Genomic DNA, 21,460 nt, shown 5'->3' with positions numbered 1-21,460 from the left:
AGTGCTAAGACTGTGCTATCATCATGTATTCATTAGGTCAGATCCTCAGTATACGGATTCAATCGGCTTCCATTTACCCTTCCTGGAAATGAATCTCCATTCAACTTCGCGAGTTGAACTGCTCCACCATCTGTAATCTCTTTGATAACATATGGCCCCAGCTAGTGCATCTGAAATTTTGCCTGGAAACTTAGCAAACTTATTGTCATATAATAAAAGAAAATCATTTACCTTGAAGGTACGTAGTTTGATGTGTCGATCGTTCCAATCTTTTTGCGTTCCTTCTGAACCTGCTGATGGCATCCAACCAAAAATCTATCTTCTTCAAGCTCCATTAGTTGCGCGAGCCATTCTTCTAAGGATTCGTGGTTCGCCATTCCTGTGAGAGCCGCTATGCTTAGACTAGGCACGATATACTCCATAGGCATTACAACTTCCATGCCATAGACCAACTGAAAAGGTGTATGTCCTGTGAGATTTTTGCAAGTAATTATGTAAGCCCATAACACTGCAGGTACACGTATGCCCCAATCATTCCTCTGCGCATTGCAAACCTTCTTCATCACATTCTCTAATATCTTATTAAAAGTCTCAACCATTCCATTGGCTTGAGGATGATAGGGTGTACTCTTCTAATGGTAAACCTGAAACTCTTTTATCAATGCACTGATCGTTTCATTGAGGAAATGCATACCGCGATCACTCATCAGTGCCTTCGGGAAACCAAACCAGGTCAACACATATTCAAACAAAAATTTTGCTACTGTTGCCCCTGTACAGTCTTTCACAGGTTGTGCTTCCACGCATCTGGTCAAATATTCGGTCGCGATGATGATATACCGCGCACCCGTCTTCTTGATGGGAGGCTGAACCAGTCCTACAAAATCAATTGCCCATTTCTCAAATGGCTGCAATGATACCTGTTGATTCAGAGGCAGCTCATCCCTCTGTGGTGGCCTGCCCATTCTCTGACATGTGTCGCATGCCCTACAATATGTTTTGAAATCCTTATCTAGCATTGGCCACCACAACCCAGCGCACAAAATATTTTGCGTTGTTGATTTTCTTGCATAATTCCCTCCCGCAGCTCCTCCATGAGCTTCAGAGAGGATACTGTTTTGTTCAAAATCAGGCACATGACGTTAAAGTATCTCGTCCAATCCCATTTTATATAAATGACCTACAATTACAGAAAAATATTCCGCACGCACCACTAATTCTTTTTTTTGCTGACTGGTGTATCCCTTTGGGGTCGTCCCCATGGTCAAGAAATGGATAGTATCCGCGAAGTGATTATCCGCTATGCGCATCGTGAAGAGCTGCACGTTAGGTAGCCCTTCCTCCAAATTGGTAGGCTCTTCTCCTGTTTCAATGTGTGATAGATGGTCTGGCCCTGTATTCAATCTTCCTGGCTTCACAGTCACCTCAAAATCATACTCCTAAAACAACAACAACCATCTGCATATTCCCCCCTCCCAACACAGGCTTATTAACTAGATACTTCAATGCATAATGGTCTGTAAACATCTTGAAGTGTCCGCCTAGTAGGTAATGTCTAAATTTCTAAAGCATTTACACCATAGCCAAGCCTTCACATTGTGTCGTTGAATAATTCTTTTCAGCCTTAGACAACTTCTTGCTCGCAAACGCTATAGGGTGATCCATCTCTCCTTCACCGGCCTGTGTCAACACTTCTCCTAGCGCAATACATGAAGCATCCACATGCACATGAAATTCCTTCTTCCAATCCAGGAAGACTAGGATCAGCGCGGTGACCATTTTCTCCTTCAATACATCCAGACTCCGCTGACATTATTCATCCCAATAGAATGTAGAATCCTTTTTCAGCAGTTTCTCCATAGGCGCGGTAATCTGAGCATAAATTTTAATGAACTTTTGATAGTAAGCAGTATGGCCTAGCGTTGTGCACAAATGTTTGACACTTCTTAGTGCCTCCAAATTAACTATGACCGTGATCCTAGCAGGGTCCACCATTAATCCTTGCTTGCACACCACATGATGCAGTAAGATTTCGAAAGGGACACAGAACAAACATTTCTTCAGGTTCGGTGTGATTTGATACGTTCGGCATGTATCTAACATCAAGCGCAAACTGGCTACATGTCATTTTACCAGCCCAAACACTGTCCAATCATCAAAATATACCTCCAAAAATTTGTGAATGAACTCTTTGAATGTTGTGATGACTACGTGTGAGAAGATCGTTAGCGCATTCTTAAGTCCAAAAGGCATCACTGTATACTGGAACTATCCCCACTCTATCGCGAAGATCATTTTTCTCCTGTCTTCTGGCGTGATCTTAATCTGATGGTATCCAGAGAACCCATCAGTGAATTAATAGGCCTCCCGCCCTCCAACATTATCCAGTACTTCATCTGTAAATGGCGTCAGAAAAGGATCGTGAATGTAGGCATCATTAAGCTTCCCGAGATCTATGCAAATTCGTATTTCTCCCTTCTGCTTCTTCTCCTGGACTACCATTGGGCTCAACCAATCAAACTCTTCTACTGGTTCAATAATGCCTGCCTCAAGCATCTTATCCAACTCTAAGCGGACCTTTTCCTTATACTTGGGAAAGAGGTGATATGGTCTTTGTTTAATCGGCTTTGCGTTCGGCTTCAAGGTAATCTTCATTACGCCCAAATCCCCTATGATACCTCTCAGGTCTGAAAAATTTGTAGGGAACAAATCCTGATATTTGCAGAGCAACTCAACGACTTTATCCACTGTGGCATCATCCCAGTAATCTCCAACCTTTGCAAATTTCGGCTCCGCCTCTATGCCAATGTTCACTTGTCTAATCTTCAATGGTGTGATGATGTCTGGATTCTCTATCTGCATTCCTTCAACTTTGTGGTGGCCTTTTACCTCTTGGATGTTAATATTCCTTAGATCCTAATCTTCTTCTTCAACATTTACATTATAGAACTCCAACGCATGGCGCAGCTAGGTGCTCCAATTTGGTTGAATCAGTTCCAAAGGATCCTGCGGTATTCTGAAGATCATTGCGTTGACCTCCTGCAGTGCCTCATCAATGCATTCAAACCCATTCTCAAGGCTGAATGTCATAAAAAACCCCTTTCTTAAAATATCCCACTCTATGGTGCCATGGTGGAGCTCCATTTCCAAGTACCAATTCATAGGAATGATGTCCAAAGTGTGATAGAATATATGCACCCATTCCTGTTGCAGCTCCATTCCATAAACCTTAGTCCATTTTGCCAAATGACAACACAGATCAGTTCTTCCATCATATTTCTCCGTTAGCCAAACTTTTGGGTGACCAAACCGCAATCTCATCATTCTTCTGTACTCATGCCATTCATCAAAACTATCCTTATGCGTACCCCACCACCGTACAGGCGTAGCGCACAACGCCAAATCTAGTTCTTGGAAGTGATGTTTCTGAGGCACTTCCCTTTCAAATGCATCAAAAAATTTATTTACATCAATTAGACCATCATAATAAGGTAAACCTCTTACCTTCGATGATACACAACGCAATGATTTAGTCATCATATTACAACGTAGCGTAGATACTTCGTGTAACCTATTTTGCCAGTGTTCCAATTCCTCATCTGAATCTGATGTACATGAACTTTCGAGGTCCCATGTAATTCATTCGTCGGCTGTTGAATTAACCCAATCTTGGTCTTGCGCTGTTATTTGATAGATCTGGTCCAAATCATCATCACTTTCCTCATAATTGCGGACCAGTTCAGTATAGTGTGGTCCTTCTGCAGGGTCCAAAGGTAGGAGAATGTGAAGTGATTTCCTCTCAAATGACATTGTCCGCTTCTTCAAATTGATGACCCCATTCATATCGATAACCCAATCAATTCCAATGAGAGCGGGGTATGGATTGTTGTCATCAACAATCTCTATCACTTCAAAATTGACCAATGCGCTCACACCTTCTATATCTATGGTTACCCCATGCAATCGCCCCATAAGGATAATCTTCTGTTGATTTTCCATCCTTAATTGAATCAGAGACCATTGCAGCGCAGGCCTCCCCATTTTTTCCCAAGTCTATTTAGGCAAAACATTCGCATCTGAACCCAGATCCAAAATAACTTGATCCATCTCATAGTCTCCTATTTTCGTGGTGAGCCTCATCTCGCGCCCTGTTCTTGTCTTGTGTTTTCCTATCTTCCTGACTGCACGGTGTCCTTCAAGAGCAATTTCCTTACTAGCACACTTGTTTATCAATTCTTGTAACCCTTTCACGGCCTTATTATCGCGTAACAACTTGATATAGGTCTCCAAGAAGGTCGTAAGCATAAAGGGGTCAACTTCTTCAGATAAATTATCCTGACTTCCTGAGGAAGAGGCCTCAATGAAGCTTTTCTTTGCTTCCATGAATGTTTCCTTCGCGTGCTCTAGGTCAAACCCAACCTCCTTTTTTGGAGCCTTTCGCACCCACTCACTTTCTTCAGGTTTCTTTCCTTTATTGACATCGGTCATCATCCCACTTCGCAACATGATATTCACATTAGGATCCTCTTCGCAGGGCTCGACCCTCATCATCTGTAAATTCTGGGTAGGCTGTTGAGGTTGCACCCTCTTCTCCTGCAGCTTAGCTATCAATATAGGGAATTCTTCTATCTCATGGTCAAACTAAGTACAATTTTGGCATGACGGGCGTGTCTGGCTTGTGCACTCCCATGTGTAGTGTCCTGGCACTCCGTAATTATAGAAAATAACTTGTCCCCAACCTCTAACAGGTCCTCCTCCTCCTTGCCCTCATATGCGACCCTGATATCCTTCGCGCGCTCCCCTAGTGCCCTAATCTGGATGCTGAGTTTTTGTTTCATTAGATATGCAGGTGTTTTGTCCATCATCAATTCATAGCTACAAAAGTTACGTTCATCATGGCCCACTAATTTACAAAAATTGGAGAATAACTATTGCGGCGTCTATACAAATTGTTGCAGTAAGTGGCAATTGCCTATTATATGTTTACGAGCTACCTGACAGATAGCGCACCATAGCGCGGGCCCTATACTTGGTCCTGCTTGAACTTCCTACCTCAGGGGCATTGGCCCTTTTCCTGCCATATAATTTGTGAAAACATGGAAATGATCCTTATCATGCCCCCGGTTTTTACACTTGAGGCACCAAACTTCTTCGCGCACCTCCGACCGAGCCGCTTTCTCCTTTTCAAGCTCTAAAACTCAAAGCATAGGTTCTACAACTCCACATGAATCTGTTGAACTCCCAATGTCGTGTCCTGGATAGGTGTCTCATGTAATCTCATTGCCATCTCCAGTGCTTCTGCCTGAGTCCCTATCTTTTTTTGTGACAAAGCAATCCTTAAGTGATGTAGGAGCATGGCTATAAACCAATCACGGTGCTGACTGTCTGTGAGATTCATATTGAATTCACAGATTCTGCACTTCAATCTCTAATCTAGCTCCCAGGGTGTTTCACCAATCCTCATTGCGATTTCCTTGAACCCCAATACTGATTGCGTTTAAGACTTAGGCCTTCTGAACTCCTTGTTCAGAGTAGTCTGAGTATCTGCTAATGATGCCAACGGATTAAGTGCAGTACTCCACATACACACGTGATATTATAGAGTAGTAACCAACTGCGCTTTCTTCATATGATCATCTGTAATATTCTGTGTTGTCCAAACAGCCTTCACAATGAACCAAAACTAGCTTGGGTCCTCATTTCCCAAGCCCTTGAAAACAAACAACTTCATTGTATTCGAAATGTTGAACAGTGGTGGAGGTGGTGGTGTTGTGGGCAAAGGTGTATATTGTGGAGGTGAAGTTGGAGGTGGTGTGGGTGGATGAGATATTCACGAAAAACCATGCTTTATCAATTGTACAGTGCTTCGCGGTGAGGCCTGTATCGGTCCCTTATCATCGCTCGAAGGAGGTTCTATTAATGGACTATATTCAGGACCTCTTCTCTCCTGATTTCTAAAGGTTCATCCACTTCGCGTAGATCCAAACATCAAGGTAGTGGCATAACCTGTTTTTCACACAAAAGTATTTTAATCCAAGTATTCAAAGATCTCAAATACTTACCTCGCGGTCCCTTGAAGAAGCGTCGCTCTACTTTGTTGTAGCTGACTGAGGTGTCGACCATGAATTCTGTCACAAATCCTCCTATGACGTGATCAAGCTAATGATCGATGACACATGAGATCTTACCTTCAGAGGCTTCCAATCTCCACACTAGCTTTGGGGTCCACACTATTGGATCATCAAGCCTCCACCTTCCTTGGCCGTCTGCCAATTTAGAGATCCGCTCAGATAGTTTGATCGGGAAGGTGTAGAAGAAGATCTCATGTATTTCTGTGTATGGATATCTGTCCAACCACTATTTTTTTATCAGGCGCAGATTTATGTTTTCTTGCACTGTGAATTCTTGGATTTTTCTATCTAACCACTTCTCAATTTATTTCTTTGTTGGATTCCAGTGGTGTGACATCACACATCTCTTTATGCAGATCCTGGTCCAAGCAACAGAACCATTTGTTGACTTAGTGGGTCCTGACCCAGGTTCAGAGTTAGTTGCACTAAACAAATTCCCACACTACTGTCCCTTTCGGCATCAATCTGCAGAGCATGGATTGAAGTCTCACCTGAAGCAGTATGGGGGGATGCTGGAACCAAGTTTCCACACCCATAAATCAGTGTGATGTCATTTTTTTCCCTAAATATGCCTCCGCATAGATCGATAAGCCCTTATGGATTATCGATGGAACTCCCTTTAATCAGCGTCTAGACCTACGCGAAGGTCTACGACTATCTTTCGCGGACCCTGAACAGGTGATTCAACTACTTACGCGCATCAATATTACTCTTAACCTAGTGATTACTCAGATTGGCTTAAGTTCTCGATAACTTTAACATACAACAAGGTAGTCTTTGCGTAAATAGTTAACATTAATTGTGTTCATATAAAAATATAGATCAAGTAAATTCGCGCATCAATACATCATTATTTCATAAACCCCTCATTCATCACAACATAAAGCGCATTCATACATAACAAAAATAAATAGGTAAAACACAGGAATTTGTTTAATAATCTTCTTTATTAATACTCAATTCTGCTTACAAACTCAAGAATTCCCTGCACACTCAGCTGCAGACTCTACTCTAGGCCTCTGCGCACACAGCTGCAGAGCCTTTCTTCCTACTTTTTTGTGCTAATTCTATAGACTTCTCCCATAAAAAAACTTCATTACTTGCCTTAGACATCCTAAGACACACCTATTTATACAATCTCATGGTCCGCAGACCATGGGTAGATCCTCAAAAAGCCGACTCAAATTATAGAAAGAAGGGTAAAACCTTTATAACTCTTTAACTATCTACGTGCTCTGTGACCACAATTTGCAGAGACTTTACATTTTGTACATGAAAACTTGGGCTTTTTCCCCAAAATTGACCCAGGGGACTCCATCCCAACATTTCAAGATAAATGTATCAGATGTACTGGGATCTTGTTGCAGCTTTTGAATGAGTGTTCACACCTCTTCGTCATTCTTCCATTCCTCCCTTGCTTCAATTATCCAATCAGGTTTAATAATAGAAATAACATAAAGCAATGCTTCCACATCCTCATCCCTTCTTGAGAGTGCATCTGCAACAACAATTTGCTTCCCTTTTCTGCAAATGATTTCAAAGTAATAACCCAACATCTTAATGACCCATTTTTGTTGCTCTTCTGAATATAATCTTTGTTCCAAAAAGTATTTAAGACTATCATGATCTGTTTTTACCTTGAAGTGCTTCCCATTAGGTAAGGGCAGCTTTACTTCAGGGCATGTAGTATTGCCAACATTTCCTTCTCATAAATATGTTTGTGTAAATACTTTCTGTGGATTGGACTATTTTAAAAAGCAATGGGCCATCCTTCATGCATTAAACAACACCAATTCCATTTCATGAGGCATCATATTCCACCATAAAGGTTTTTGTGAAGTATAGTGTAGCTAAAACCGAAGCTTGGCACATAGCCTCTTTAAGATGTTAAAAGGACTTAATTGCTTCCAGAGTCCAAAAAAATGCATATTTCTTCAATAATTTTGTTAGAGGTGTTGTTATTTTCCCATAATCCTTAGCAAACTTATGATAATACACTGTCAACTCGAGAAATCCTCGAAGATGCTATAGGGTTGTGAGGATTTTTCATTCCTTTATGGCTTTAATTTTAGTAGTATCTACCTTAACACCATCATAAGATACAATATGATCCAAATTTTCTAGCTCTTGTACCCCAAAGAATCATGAGGAGGTTTTGCATGCAATTGTTTCTCCTCTGATAGTTTGAGCACCCTGTAACCATGTTGAACATCATCCTTCCAAGATGTTGTAGATTAGTATATCATCAAAAAATACTAACACAAATTTCATAAGGAAGGGGTTGAAAATGGATTTCATCAAACCTTGAAATGTGGAAGGTGCATTAGTAAGGCCAAAAGGCATGACCAAAAAATTCGTAATGACCTTCATGATTTTTGAATGTTATTTTCAAAATGTATTTAGTCTTCATTGTAATTTGATGATATCCTAAACTAAGATACAACTTGGTGAAGTAAATTTCTTCATATAATTCATCCAACAATTCATCAATGATATGAATGAAATTTTTTTCTTTAATAGTGTGATTGTTGAGCTCCCTATAATCTGGTCACATACACCATGATCCATCCTTCTTGTGTACCAATGCTATTGGAGCAGAGAAAGAACTTTAGCTATGTTGAATTATACCCGCCTCTAGCATTTTTGCAACCACACGTTCAATTTCACTCCTTTGGGCATAGTGATATTTTTAAGGTTTGCTGTTTAGAGGAACACTTCATAGAATCAAGTGAATAGAATGATCATGATGACGAATAGGTGGGAGGCATTTGGGAGTCTCAAATACCTTGGAATGATTATCCAATATTCTTTGGAGATCTAGAGAAACAAATGATTTTGATGTTTGAACATTTAATGAGCATAATTATGCAATTATGTCTCGTTGTTCTTTCTTCAAAAGCTTTGTCATGCCATTAGAGATGATTATCTTCCCCGATTTCCCTGCGATGGACCTTAATTTAATTTCCTTTCGTTCCCAGAAAAAATTCAAGAAAAGTTCCTGAAAATTAAAAGTTATCACCCCCAAAGTTTGTAACCATTGGACTCCTAATACAACATCAACACCACCCATTGCAATAGAAAGCATTGGACTATTATATACATATTCCCCCATGGTTAGATTGATATTATGGCACTTCCCTGAGCAATTTAAACTTCCTCCATTTGCAACCATCACTTGACACTCTGGTGCTAGATATAGAAAGTAATTCAATTCCACGGCTATCTTACAATGAATAAAATTATGGGTATTACCAGAATCAATTAGCATTATTACCTTTTTTTTTTTCTTGATATATCCTTCTATCTTTAGAGTTTGAGGAGAGGTAATTCTTGCCAATGCATTACCAGATATGGTCGGGTTAATTTTCTTTCTTTAGGGTTGGTTCTTGGTGTATATCCTCTTCTTTTGATGTTTTTTGTTCCTTTTCTTCCTCCTCTTCACAATCTATGTAAAATAATGTTTTCTCGACACACTTATGACCCTTAGTGTATTTTCTATTACAAATGTAACAAAGCCCTTTTTCTCTTTTTTTCCTCGAGTTGTTGTGGTGTCAACCTTGTATGTTGTGGGAGGTTAGGAGCAACAACACTTCCATATTTATAGTTGTGAGTGGTAGACTTCTTTGTTGCCATAATTTTGCTTTCAACTTTTCTTGCCACCTTGAATGCCTTCTCCAATGAATTAGGTTCCTAAAGGCGAAACTCATGTTGGATGTTATCCTTTAAAGTCAATATGAAGACATCAATCATATGCTCCTTTAGAATATCATTTACCTTGATATTCAATCTTTGGAAGTCCTCAACGTGCTCCGCCATTGAACCCTTTAGTTTGAGATTATCAATTAGCTAAAGAAGGTATTGCTCTTTGTATCCTCAATAATGTGCTATCAATTCTTCCATAAAAATTGACCAAGTTACAAGTAATTTACAAGAACAAATACATCAATACCGTACAAATTGATTAGGTTCTAAATATAATGATGTAATGCATACCTTTTTTGTGTGTTGCACATCATGTAGATCAAAGTACCACTCCTTCTATGGTATCCATTTTACTAGATCCTTTCCATTAAACTTCCTCACATCAATTTTGGAATGTGGTGGGTCTTAAACCAAATGTTTGAGTCTCTAAAATCATATTTCATATTCCTTTTGTCCTCATCCTGATTTTAATGGAGTACCTTGTCAGCACTAGGAAGCATTTCTTGTAACAACTTTGTCAAACCTTCCTTCAAACCTTCCATGTCTGCTTTTAAACCATTCCTCAAACCATCCATCTTAGCTTCCATGTCTGATTTTAAAGCATGCTTCAAACCTTTCATGTCTTCTTTTAAATCCTTCTTCAAACCATCCATCTTAGATTCCATTTCATTTTTGGTTACTCTTTGCGAGAGAAAAATCTGTTGTACTTGGTCGTGTAATTTTGATATATCATGTTGCATTTCTTCCTCTACTTCATGCATCATAGTAGAGTGTTTTGGTTGCTTACTATGAGTATCCATTTTTTTGTTGCAAGGCATATTGAAACCAAATAATGATGTCTATGCTTTACTAAGCCCTTTGAATCACTTCAGACTGGTTTTTCGAACAAAATTTATGCATATTTAAAAAATACACACCTTTTTTTCTTTCTTTTTGAATCTTGATATTGAAAATGTTTTATCTCTGTAATTTCAGCCTCTTAAGGTCTGAAATTCCATATTATGGTAGCCCTATGAGTCTTCTTTCCAATGCCAGAAGTTAGATCAAGATTGGATTCTTTAAGATAATGTAATACAAAATCTCCCACGATGACTTGATTATGGACTAGTTCAGTAGACCGAACTTGTATAGAATGCCATGTGTCATTGTTTCAACCTTCGGCCCTGAAAATGATACATGGAAAACTACAATTTGTGCACTTTCAATAAATTTTTACGAAATTCAAATATGATGCACTTAAATAAAGTTATGACATTTTTATCTAGGTCACATGTTTAAGACTGGATTCTGGAGCATGCAAAATCCCTAACTTCTTCGAACCAAATCTCTGAATTAGTGAACCAAGATCTGAAATTTTTACACAAAGTTCACCGTGATTTCGGTGCCACGTGGTCGAAATTTCAGCGTCTGAATCCTCGTAAAAAAATATGTTAAAAATTCCAAGATGACCTATTTGAAGCAACAGAACCCTCGAATCGAAAGCTCTGATACCAAATGTTATGCAACCAGATCACAAAACAGAAGAAAAGATAAATCAATGACTTGAAAATTAGTCTATTCAAGGGAGAAATCTCCTTTACATCAGATAAATGAACAATTATTAGATAATACAAATGACAATACCTCCTTGGTATATTGGAGTCTAAAGGGTCACAATATAATCAAAGCCTACATAACAATAATGATGTAAGGGTACAACAATAACAATAGTGGCCTTATATGAGGCACAAAAATAACAATAAGGGGGCTACACTAAAAATAACAATAAGGGGGCTACACTAGTATTACAGGGACTTAACACATAAACTGCCCATATGATGGTACTTGGGAGAAAACCTTGGCTAGGTTAGTATTGGGATATCATGTTGTGGTTTGGTCTTGATGATGTCTGGATCCCTATGTAGGAGGGTATCTTGGTTATGTGGAGGTTCGTTGTTGTGTTTGACCTTGATGATACCTGGATCCTTGAGGGTTGTTATCTTGGCATGAGGGCCTAGATGGTATCTATATCCAATTGGATTGATACTAGATTGTAGCCTGATGGTACCTATGGTGGCATGATGCCTTGATGACATGTTAGTTTGTGATAGTGTCTTAGATGCTTGTATTAGTATCTTGGAAATGACACTTGGAACCTTAAGTTGATGTATCCTAGATATAATGTCATTGACACTTGGATATTTGATGTGTTGGATACCTTAGCAGTTTTGGTATCCCTAGAGTTTCATATGTTGTTGTACTCTTCTTGGAACATTTCAAATTGAGGTAAAGCTTGTACCCGTTGAACAATTATGAATACCTCCCTATTTAAGAGGTAGTGTTGAGAAATGTAACTAGGTTTAGTCTTCATAATACTTCATGTACACTTGATATTTTATATTTGATGTAAGAGAAAAATAAAATTTATTGTAAAAGAAAAAATATTTATAAGCATGGGTTTCATGATTTATTAACTTTTTTTCTAGGGCAAAGCACCCACTGTGTGATTCTAGGGTTTATGTCATAAGTCATTGTCTATGTCATATTTTCCTAGACCCTTATTGGCATTTTGTGTCAAGGAAGAAAATTTATTTTTATGCAAATTGGTCTAATATGGCTCCTCCACCAAGTCGACCTCATAAAGGGAATTCGACCACACAGAAGGGTATATATAGAAGTTCAACTTGACCTCATTTTTCCACTCATTAAGCAAGTTTCGATCTACAAACGTAAAGGAAGAAAAGAAGTGTGAAATACCTAAAATAAGAAGGAAAAACATAACGAAGAGGAGGGAAACACTTGTCTAGCAAAAGGAAGCCGAATTTCTCTCTCTTTTTGTCACACGTGCGAGTTTCTTGGTTGTAGGAAGGGGTTGAAATTTTAGGTCTATAGTAGGAGGCCAAAATTTTGTTGCAGGAGGATGAAGTCTATGATGGTTGCAATATTGAAGAAGGTTGAATCTTGTTTGAAGGACTATCTTGGGAGGTTGACTTGGTGGATTAGAGGAAGTATTTGTCTTGGTAAAAAGGTCTTGGTTTTCTCATTTGATTTGGTTCTAAAAGAAGATAAGAGAATTTTGTGTGTTTCCCCTAGAAGAGGGGTTTTAACCCTGGCTAAGAGCCTATATCTTGTTTCCTTGTTGTTTTGATATTCATGCATTTATGTTTTGATAGTTGCTTGATGATAAGAAGATAAAATAAGACAAAAAAGAAGCTAATAAGATTGCAAAGAAATCACAAGTAATTATCTAGATAATAAAATCTTTCTGCCTTTCTAATTTTCTAACATGTAGACCCTTTAGACTGTTAGGCGAATACATGTGTTCAAAGTAAAAACATAAGGGGGAGAAAACTCCCTCAAAAAGTTGTTGTTAACTCCTCATTTAGGTTCCCAACCCAATCTACGTGCTAACTGTGGAAGAATACCATATTAGACATATTTATTAACTAAGGATAATTTTCAGTGTGTCAAATATTAGTTGCATATGTCTCCAAGATGGGCCTACCTATTGCTCTTCAAACTGCATGTGTATTGATTTTGATTGGATGATTGCAAATTTTAGGAAATGAGTGGATTTTAGTGGGAGAAAAGTGGGGAACAAAATCCACACAAAACTGCAACAAATCCACTGACATTTGATCATGAAATATGTAACAAAAATATGTTACGTTAAACTGGCTAAGCGTACTCTTGTTTGGCTAGCAGTGGAGTATGACTTCAACAGGCCTAGAAAAGTGAGGGACAAATGAACATTTGTGGTGCACAAAATATGTCCCATGTGGCAGTGTTGTCCCCTCTCATCCTTTAACAAATTCATGACATTTAAAATTTATTTTCAACTGCCTTTTCAATAATTTGTGGGCCTCCAACACTACTTGTTGACATGGATGACTTGTAAGTGATGTCCCCCACTACTTGCGGGCCTTATGTGGTTTCCAAGTCACCTTCTTGAATTCCACTTTAAACTCTATGTCACCTCACTTGATTTTTGACTTTGAAACATACTTTTTAATATGTCTCATATTATTATTATTATTATTTTTTGCCATGTTTTCCACTTACCTTAGGAAAAATGGGTTTTGAGGGGGTAATACCCGTTTTTTGGCCCTCAAAATGTGTCTTAGGATGATGGCGGGGCTTTGAGGATGAATTTCAGCTACTCACAGTGCTAAACATTTCCTAGGACCACTTATTATCACGTTTTACGATAAATTTTTAATTATTAAAAAATCCTATCTAGACTTAGTCAACTTCCGTGAAAATTTATAGATGGCCTAACATGGTATATGTGAGTGAAAAAACTTAGCTAATTATTCATCATTGAAATGAAAGAAAAATGATCTAAGTGAAGAAAAAACTCTAGTGTGTACTCACTTTCTAATCAGTCCTAAGTCTCCTGGGCCAAGTTACAAAGCTTTATTGATCATGCTAGCGACATTTTGACAAATCCCCATAGGTTCGTGGAATCTAAGAACAAAATGAAGAAAGAGGAGAGAAAAAGGGGTTGAAATGCCCTGCTAACTTTTGTACTTTTGAATTTTTTTTATGTACACTCTTTCATGGGTTATGGAGTCTTCATTATATCTGCTAAGTGGAACTCACCGGTCAACAAGAGGGGTATCCATATTTTTGAATATGGTCCCAAAAGTTTTGGCTCCAAAATGAAGCATCAAAATTCAAATTTAAATATCCTTCCATCCATGTCGCCTCCCTCCAAAATGAAGTTTCAAAATTCAAATTTAAATCTTTCCCTCCAAGTCAGCTCCCTCCAAAAAGGATAGGTCATCCTCTATATTGTAACTCTTGAATCCTCTATAAATGGAGGCTCGACCTCCCCACAAATGATGCACGTAAACTCACATTTTCCTTGTGAGTTTTCTCTATGGCTAGGGCATAACATGTCATCCAAAGGAGGATGAAGTCTAAAGAAATTTTTGGGGTTTAAGTTTTGTTTGACTAAGGTTTTTTGCTAGGCTTCTCTTTTGAGATTTTTTGGCCAGTTTTGTGGAGACAGCTCTAGTCAGCTCATTCTTAAGGAAACATTTTGAACACAAACTTTCTAAGATATCTCACTGGCTAGGCACATTCAAATAAGGTTGAAAGTTTGAGACAATTGCACCTTGACATCTCTAATATATGCGACACACATTTAAGAGGTTATTTTTTTAAGCTAATTCGTTGAGGTTATGACCTTTAATCTCTCCCTTAAGGACAAATATGTGCACATAAAAACAAATTCTTTAGAATATGATGTAAAGCTTGAATTCACCTTTCGGCTCTATTTTGTTGTGTGTTATATTCTTTCCACGACTAGCCCACGTAGTTAACCGAGGGGTTAGAGGGGGGGGGGGGGGTGGAGCCCCCCTTCGTTGCGCCGATTGTGTAGCGAGGGGGTCACAGGGGTTTTGAGGCATACCCGTAACCCCACTTCATGGGGTCTGGGGCAGCGCCCCAAAAAATTTTGGTTTTGGACCCTATGTTAGGATGGGCGGACCCACCTGTGGTTTTGTGGATGATTTTCACACATGTCTTTGGACGCGATGGTTTTCGGTCCATGGTATTGGATGCTTCGACATGTATAAATATGTATTATAACATTGAAAGGAACATAGTGAAAAATCAAGTTGGTAGTCCCAGTTTTGGGATCCAGGGGAAAATCTCTGTGTATATGTGTTTTATGTGTTATGCTCTCGCATTGTTTATTTTCTATGTTTTAGAATTCGTATGCAGGTAATTTATGTACGGGGTTAAAACCTACATTTGGTATCAGAGCAGTTTTGGCTTCAAGGGAACGCCTTTGTTATTGAGGGGTTTCGCTCGGGCCTGTGGAAGACCCTGTTCAGTGGGAGATCTGCGAGATCGATTCTAATGGTAAAAGAAGATGGCAAGTAGTTGAAAGATATAGATCGAGAAATTTAATGGTCAGAGTTTTGAGTTGTGGAAACTCAAGATGGAGGATCTGTTGGTGGATAAAGATCAATGAATCGCGGTAGATCTGGGTACTAAACCAACGGGAGTGTCCGATGAAGAATGGAAGAAGTTGGATCAGAAGGCAAAGAGCACAATACGATTGTGTGTCTTAGATTCAGTATTGCTGAATGTATCAGGGGAAGCTACGACGAAGGCTTTGTGGGACAAGTTAGGGACTTTGTACCAATCTAAGTCTCTGGTAAATAAATTGTTCCTGCGGAAAAAGTTGTATAACTTGAGGATGAAAGATGGAGCCTCGGTTACAGAGAATATGAACACATTTAATACTGTGGTAAGTCAGTTAGCATATGTTGATATTAAAATTTCAGATGAAGATAAGTGCATCAGTTTTTGTGTTCTCTACCAGATTCGTGGGATAGTCTGGTTATTGCAATAGGTAGCAATGCAATTGCCTTACAGTTTGATGAAATAGTCTCAGCCTTGTTGACGGAGGAGATGAGACGGAAAAATATGGAAAGCCAGAATGGTGATGCCTTGTCTGTACGAGGATGGTCCCAGAACAGAAACAAAAATAAGTCATCGAGTGGGAAATCTAAATCTAGAGGGAGATCTAAATCTCCAGGAAAACCTGTAAAGGTGGTGTGCTGGAAATGTGGAAAGGAAGGGCACTTCAAAATGGACTATAAATCTAAATCTCTTGATTACTGGGATGAGTGGATAATGAGCATTATTATGCAATTATGTCTCGTTGTTCTTTCTTCAAAAGATTTTTCATGCCATTATAGATGATTATCTTCCCCGATTTTCCTGCGATGACATCATCCCAGTAATCTCCAACCTTTGCAAATTTCGGCTCTGCCTCTGTGCCAATGTTCACTTGTCTAGTCTTCAATGGTGCAATGATGTCTGGATTCTCTATCTGCATTCCTTCAACTTTGTGGTGGCCTTTTACCTCTTGGATGTTAATTTTCCTTGGATCCTAATCTTCTTCTTCAACAGTCACATTATAGCACTCTAACGCATGGCACAGCTGGGTGCTCCAATCTGGTTGAATCAATTCCAAAGGATCCTGTGGTATTCTGAAGATCATTGTGTTGACCTCCTGCAATGCCTCATCAATGCATTCAAATCCATTCTCAAGGCTTAATGTCATCAAAAATCCCTCTCTTAAAATATCCCACTCCATGGTGCCATGGTGGAGCTCTGTTTCCAATTACCAATTCATAGGAATGATGTCCAAAGTGTGACAGAATATATGCACCCATTCCTGTTGCAGCCCCATTCCATAAACCCTAGTCCATTTTGCCAAATGACAACACGGATCAGTTATTCCATCATATTTATCTGTTAGCCAAACTTTTGGGTGACCAAACCGCAATCTCATCATTCTTCTGTACTCGCGCCATTCATCAAAACTATCCTTATGTGTACCCCACCACCGTGCAGGCGCAACGCACAACGCCAAATCCAGTTCTTGGAAGCGATGATTCTGAGGCACTTCCCTTTCAAATGCATCAAAAAATTTATCTACATCAGTTAGACCATCATAATAAGGTAAACTTCTTACCTTCGATGATACACAATGCAACGATTTAGTCATCATATTACAATGTAGCGTAGATACTTCGTGCAACCTATTCTGCCAGTGTTCCAATTCCTCATCTGAATCTGATGCACATGAAATTTCGAGGTCCCATGTAATTGATTCATCGGCTGTCAAATTAACCCAATCCTGGTCTCGCGCTATTATTTTATAGATTTGGTCCAAATCGTCATCACTTTCCTCATAATTGCAGACTGGTTTAGTATAGCGTGGTCCTTCTGCAGGGTCCAAAGGTAGTACAATGCAAAGTGATTTCCTCTCAAATGACATTGTCCGCTTCTTCAAATTGATGACCCCATTCATATCGATAGCCCAATCAATTCCAATGAGAGCGGGGTATGGATTGTTGTCATCAACAATCTCTATCACTTCAAAATTGACCAATGCACTCGCACCTTCTATATCTATGGTTACCCCATGCAATTGCCCCATAAGGATAATCTTTTGTTGATTTTCCATCCTTAATTGAATCAGAGACCATTGCAGCGCATGCCTCCCCATTTTTTCCCAAGTCTATTTAGGAAAAACATTCGCATCCGATCCCCAGATCCAAAATAACTGGATCCATCTCATAGTCTCCTATTTGCGTGGTGAGCCTCATCTCACGCCCTGTTCTTGTCTTGTGTTTTCCTATCTTCTTGACTGCGCTATGGTGCTACCTGACAGATAGCGCACCATAGCGCGAGCCCTGTACTTGGTCCTACTTGAGCTTCCTACCTTAGGGGCATTGGCCCTCCTCCTACCGTATAATTTGTGAAAACATGGCAATGATCCTTATCATGCCCCTAGTTTTTACACTTGAGGCACCAAACTTCTCCGCACACCTCTGGCCAAGCCGCTTTCTCCTTTTTCAAGCTCTGAAACTCGAAGCAGAGGTTCTCCAACTCCGCATGAATCTTTTGAACTCCCAATTTCACGTCTTGGATAAGTGTCTCATGTAATCTCATTGCGATCTCCAGTGATTCTGCCTGAGTCCATATCTTTTGTTGTGACAAAGCAATCCTTAAGTGATGGAGGAGCGTGGCTATAAACCAATCACGGTGCTGACTGTCTGTGAGATTCATATTGAATTCACGGATTCTGCACTTCAGTCTCTAATCTAGCTCCCAGGGTGTTTCGCCAATCCTCATTGCGATTTCCTTGAACCCCACTCCTGATTGTGTTTCAGACTTAGGCCTTTCGAACTCCTTGTTCAGAGCAGTCTAAGTGTCTGCTAATGATGCCAACAGATTATCAGTGTTGTACTTAATGTACCACGTCAACACGGAATATTGTAGAGTAGTAACCAACTGCGCTTTCTTCATATGATCATCTGTAATATTCTGTGTTGTCCACAGAGCCTTTGCAATGAACCAAAACTGGTTCGAGTCCTCATTTCCCAAGCCCTTGAAAATAGACAACTTCATCGTATTCAAAATGTTGAACAGTGGTGGAGGTGGTGGTGGTGTGGGCGAAGGTGTATGTTGTGGAGGTGAAGTTGGAGGTGGTGTGGGTGGATGAGGTATTCATGGAAAACCATGCTTTATCAACTGTACAGCTCTTCGCGGTGAGCCCTGTATCGCTCCCTTTTCGTCGCTCGAAGGAGGTTCTATTAATGGACTGTATTCATGACGTCTTCTCTCCTGATTTCTAAAGGTTCATCCACTTCACGTAGATCAAAACATCAAGGAAGTGGCATAACCTATTTTTCACACAAAAGTATTTTAATCCAAGTATTCAAAGATCTCAAATACTTACCTCGCGGTCCCGTGAAGAAGCGTCGCTCTGCTTTGCTGTAGCTGACTGAGGTGTCGACCATGAATTCTGTCAAAAATCCTCCTATGATGCGATCAAGCCAATGATCGACGACGCATGAGATCTTATCTTCAGAGGCTTCCAATCTCCACACTAGCTCTGGGGTCCACACTATTGGATCATCAAGCCTCCACCTTCCTTGGTCGTCTGCCAATTTAGAGATCCACTCAGATAGTTTGATCGGGAAGGTGTAGAAGAAGATCTCATGTATCTTTGTGTACATATATCTGTCCAACCACTATTCTTTTATCAGGTGCAGATTTATGTTTTCTTGCATGGATTCCAGTGGTGCGACATCACACATCTTTTTATGCAGATCCTGGTCCCGAAAATGGAACCATTTGTTGGCTTAGTGCATCCTGACTCGGGTTCAGAGTTAGTTGCACTAAACAAATCCCTACAATAATGTCCCTTTCGGCATCAATCTGCGGAGCGTGGACTGAAGTCTCACCCGAAGCAGTATGTGGGGATGCTGGAACCAAGTTTCCACACCCAGAGATCAGCGTGATGTTGTTTTTCTCCCTAAATATGCCTCCGCATAGATCAATAAGCCCTTATGGATTATCGATGGAACTCCCTTTAATCAGCGTCTAGACCTCCGTGAAGGTCTACGACTGTCTTTCGTGGACCCTGAATAGGTGATTCAACTACCTACGTGCATAAATATTACTCTTAACCCAGTAATTACTCAGATTGGATTAAGTGCTTGATAACTTCAACATACAACAAGGTAATCTTTGCGTAAATAGCTAACATTAATTATGTTCATATAACAATATAGATCAAGTAAATTCGCGCATAAATACATCATTATTTCATAAACCCCTCATTCATCACAACATAAAGCGCATTCATACATAACAGAAGTAAATAGGTAAAACACAGGAATTTGTTTAATAATCTTCTTTATTAATACTCAGTTCAACTTATAGACTCAAGACTTCCCTGCACATTCAGCTGCGGAGTCTACTCTAGGCCTCTGCGCACACAGCTGCAAAGCCTTTCTTCCTACTTTTTTGTGCTAATTCTATAGACTTCTCCCATAAACAAACTTCATTTTTTGCCTTAGACATCCTAAGACACACCTATTTATACAATCTCATGGTCCGCAGACCATGTGTAGATCCTCAAAAAGCCGACTCAAATTACAGAAAGAAGGGTAAAACCAATTATGACTCTTTAACTATCTACGCGCTTTGTGACCACAATTTGCAGAGACTTTACATTTTGTACATGAAAACTTGGGCGTTTTCCCCAAAATTGACCCAGGGGACTCCATCCAAACATTTCAAGATAAGTGTATCATATGTACTGGGATCTTGTTGCAGCTTTTGAATGAGTGTCCACACCTCTTCGTCATTCTTCCTTTCCTCCCTTGCTTCAATTATCCAATCAGGATGAATAATAGAAATAACATAAAGCAATGCTTCCACATCCTCATCCCTTCTTGAGAGTGCATCTTCAACAACAATTTGCTTCCCTTTTCTGCAAATGATTTCAAAGTAATAACCCAACATCTTAATGACCCATTTTTGTTGCTCTTCTGAATATAATCTTTGTTCCAAAAAGTATTTAAGACTATCATGATCTGTTTTTACCTTGAAGTGCTTCCCATTAGGTAAGGGAACCTTTGCTTCAGGGCATGTAGTATTGCCAACATTTCCTTCTCAGAAATATGTTTGTGTAAATACTTTTTGTGGATTGGACTATTTTAAAAAGCAATGGGTCGTCCTTCGTGCATTGAACAACACCAATTCCATTTCATGAGGCATCATATTCCACCATAAAGGTTTTTGTGAAGTCTAATGTAGCTAAAACCGGAGCTTGGCACATAGCCTCTTTAAGATGTTAAAAGGACTTAATTGCTTCCAGAGTCCAAAAAAATTCATATTTATTCAATAATGTTGTTAGAGGTGTTGTTATTTTCCCATAATTCTTAGCAAACTTATGATAATACACTGTCAACCTGAGAAATCCTCGAAGATGCTTTAGGGTTGTGAGGATTTTTCATTCCTTTATGGCTTTAATTTTATTAGTATCTACCTTAACACCCTCATAAGATACAATATGATCCAAATTTTCTAGCTCTTGTACCCGAAAGAATCATGAGGAGGTTTTGCATCCAATTGTTTCTCCTCTGATAGTTTGAGCACCCTGTAACCATGTTGAACATCATCCTTCCAAGACGTTGTAGATTAGTATATCATCAAAAAATACTAACACAAATTTCATAATGAAGGGGTTGAAAATTCATTTCATCAAACCTTGAAATGTGGAAGGTGCATTAGTAAGGCCAAAAGGCATGACCAAAAATTCATAA

At 39.4% G+C, this 21,460-nt stretch overlaps 1 protein-coding gene across 1 annotated transcript; it reads right to left on the bottom strand.

The window, feature by feature from the left end:
* Positions 1-2,355: 2,355 nt before the first annotated feature.
* LOC149257233 (uncharacterized) lies at positions 2,356-2,862 on the bottom strand. Its single transcript, XM_089461087.1, has 2 exons — positions 2,578-2,862; positions 2,356-2,490 (listed from the first exon to the last, which is right to left on the bottom strand). The coding sequence occupies exons 1-2, from the start codon at positions 2,860-2,862 to the stop codon at positions 2,356-2,358; spliced, it is 420 nt and encodes a 139-aa protein (XP_089317213.1).
* Positions 2,863-21,460: the final 18,598 nt, after the last annotated feature.

The sequence above is a fragment of the Pinus tabuliformis genome, chromosome 6 (assembly GCF_031772625.1).
Source record: "Pinus tabuliformis cultivar Carrire ecotype Pingquan chromosome 6, CPIR1, whole genome shotgun sequence".
Taxonomy (NCBI): domain Eukaryota; kingdom Viridiplantae; phylum Streptophyta; class Pinopsida; order Pinales; family Pinaceae; genus Pinus; species Pinus tabuliformis.
This window is presented reverse-complemented; position numbering and strand designations above follow the sequence as displayed.

Excerpts from the sequence above, each read along its gene's own strand:
- LOC149257233 (XM_089461087.1), bottom strand. The coding sequence starts at position 2,862 with ATGCAGATAGAGAATCCAGACATCATCACACCATTGAAGATTAGACAA. Across the intron at positions 2,491-2,577 it reads TTCCCAAGTATAAGGAAAAG|GAGAAGAAGCAGAAGGGAGA; the intron begins GTCCGCTTAGAG and ends ATGGTAGTCCAG.